Below are 2,581 nucleotides of genomic sequence, written 5' to 3'. Positions count from 1 at the left end.
GATATCAAAAAAGTACTCCAGAGTGTTGTTCAGCATGGGGGTGAGTAGAAAATGAAGGCTAATCATGTTTTGGGTGTACTATTCCTTTAACTTATAAAGTCTTAAATGGATTAGATCCTCCTTATCTTAGAGACCTTTTAAAATTCCAGTCTGTGTGGAGAAATCTACGCTCTAATAATCAACTATTACTGATAGCTCCTCGGACTCGACTTAAGAGGAAAGGAGATGGGGCCTTCTCTGTCGTTGCTCCAATTGTGTGGAACCATTTACCTCTTCAAATTAAATCTGCCCACAGCCTGGATCATTTTAAATCACTTCTTAACTTATTTTTGTTCTTCAGCTTTTAATTGAAGCAGCGTTTCACATTCTGTTTTGTTAATTGGTGCTGTTGTATTTCCTGTAAAGCACTTTGGTGCAGTTTTACACCTGTTTTTAAAGTGCTATCTAAATAAATTTGACATTGACGTTGGAAACCAAATGGAAAAAGAAAGCATCTTTGCATTTCCCATTTGTTCTGTAATCTTTTTTACCTGTGTACACTTTTCATGTAAGACACTGGTGGAGTTGAATTAGCATTGAGTTCCAGGCTTTTATAGAGTAGCCCACTAAAAGCCTTGATTAGAAAACATGCACATAGAAGCTGGAAAACCAGCTATGTACCGTACCTATAAAAGCCTGGAACTCAACGCTAATCCAGACATTTTGAATTGAAAAAGCTTCCTGGATAAGAAGGGAAACATCTTCAGACTTGGACAACAAAGTCCAGTGGATTGTTTTTTAACTTTAACATTTTTGAATTTTATGTAAGATCTGTTAACAGAAAAGCTTTGCTCTTTTTGGGACATAAATCAAAATAATGATGACAGATCACTTACCGGAGCCTTTTTTCGAGCCCTTCTGGTAGATTTATAAATGTTGGTTTTCGTGGAGAGAAAAGAAAAAAGTAATTAATAAAAATGTATTTACTTCATAATTAGGTAGAACTTTGGGTCCTTGGAAAAACAGCAGAAAAACCCGCAGAGGTTAGTAAAGAAGGAGGGGAACATGGACTCATAAAGACACCTGGACTGACTCATACAGGTTGCAAAAGTGAACTAGCTTTCCTTAGAAAATTATGAAATATGTTATGAAAAAAACTGGTGAGAAATCTACTGCAGAATCAAACAAAAGGAGTTAAAGTTGACTTCTTTAAATGTTAAAGATAAAGATGATCATTTTACTGCATCTTTTACAATTGAATTCAAATCTGCATGAAAGAAATCAAGCTTGATTTTAAGAAGAGACCCCAAGTAGAAGCAGGAGGTAGAACCAATACAGGCAAGTTTGGTCACTTTCTATAAGATGTAAAGAGGAATTTACATTTAAGTCGTCCACGCCTCGGGATCCTCTGATGTTTTTCAACAGATCCCTTACTGGCATTCTGACGCGGACTCCAAGGTAAACTTTCTCACCGCGGTAATTGTGACATCTTGTGCCTTGAGGAAAAACAGAAAACAAAAAGCCAGTTTGACAGGATCAAAAAAAGCTGAAGAGTGAGTTATTGACCGAACATGTGATGATGTATGCTGTTCCATTCGCCCCGTGGGGATCTACACAACTGAGCTTTTTACTCAGAACATGAGAGCAGCCAGGAAGAAACTAATAAAAGAAGAAACGTACGGCATGACGTGAGGAGAAAAGGACATGGAACACTGCTGTAGGTAGAAGTAGAACAAGAAAAGAACAAGTAAAAAAGTTGCAATAAGGGTTTCCTGTGGAGTCAAAGAGTCGATGCAAACAACCGGTTTAGATAGAAAACTTTGAACCAACTAGATCTGGATGAATTGTTTGTAAAGTGCCTTGAGATGCAGTGGTGGAAATTAACATTCAATGATGATTCTAAAATTAATGTGTGCTCATAAAACATTTGAGCAAGGGGATGCTCCTCTCCTGTCTCATGATCCAGTCAGGAGACCATCCTGCCTCGTCATTCTGATGGAGCATTCTGTCTTCATGAACTGATCAATTATTCTGTCAGAACAATACTCTGTTTGTAACCATGCGTCATGTTCTGTTAATAAAATGCTCTGCGGAGGAGGTCCAGTGGGAGACAGTGTGTTTGAGTCTGGGGTTCAACTGCCTCTCCTTCCTGCAGGAATTGTATCCAGAAATTGTGTATTTCAGTTCTTCTTAAGAAAAAAAATACATTTTATGAACCCGACACTTGATTACTGTGCTTAAGTAAATTTTTTGAGTATATTTACTGTACTTATAACTTTCACTCCACTACATCTTAAAGTCAAATATCTACTTTCTGCTCCACTCCATTTCCAGGAAGCTGCTTTATTTTTTTCCTTTTGGCTCAGATGAATTTACTCATCCACTGTTTCTGTTTTCCTTTCAATTCAATTCAGTTTATTTATATATGGGTGAAAAGATTTGGATTTCATGCATTTTTGGCCATGTCTTTAATACCTGGTGGGGACAATTTCCTAGGAATATGCTACATTTTGGGGACTCATAGGTACTTGTTGGGACCAACAACTGGTCCCCATAAGGAAAGTTTCTCTTCTTGGGGTGGGGGTTAGGTTTAGGACTAAGG

The 2,581-nt window shown here is 37.6% G+C and overlaps 1 protein-coding gene across 1 annotated transcript in view; it reads right to left on the bottom strand.

Moving 5' to 3' along the window:
- The window catches only part of LOC107105210, a gene marked incomplete at its 3' end in the record, with an annotated part of 15,635 nt that overhangs the window by 5,197 nt on the left and 7,857 nt on the right, over positions 1 to 2,581 (bottom strand). Inside the window, exons 3-4 of the mRNA XM_015405336.1 lie at positions 1,360 to 1,475; positions 876 to 897 (exon numbers count right to left, since the gene is read on the bottom strand). Coding sequence (XP_015260822.1) covers positions 876 to 897; positions 1,360 to 1,475 — 138 coding nt within the window. The remainder of the gene's footprint in view (positions 1 to 875; positions 898 to 1,359; positions 1,476 to 2,581) is intronic.

The sequence above is a fragment of the Cyprinodon variegatus genome, unplaced genomic scaffold (genome assembly GCF_000732505.1).
Source record: "Cyprinodon variegatus isolate N-32 unplaced genomic scaffold, C_variegatus-1.0 Scaffold2150, whole genome shotgun sequence".
In the NCBI taxonomy this organism is placed as follows: domain Eukaryota; kingdom Metazoa; phylum Chordata; class Actinopteri; order Cyprinodontiformes; family Cyprinodontidae; genus Cyprinodon; species Cyprinodon variegatus.
This window is presented reverse-complemented; position numbering and strand designations above follow the sequence as displayed.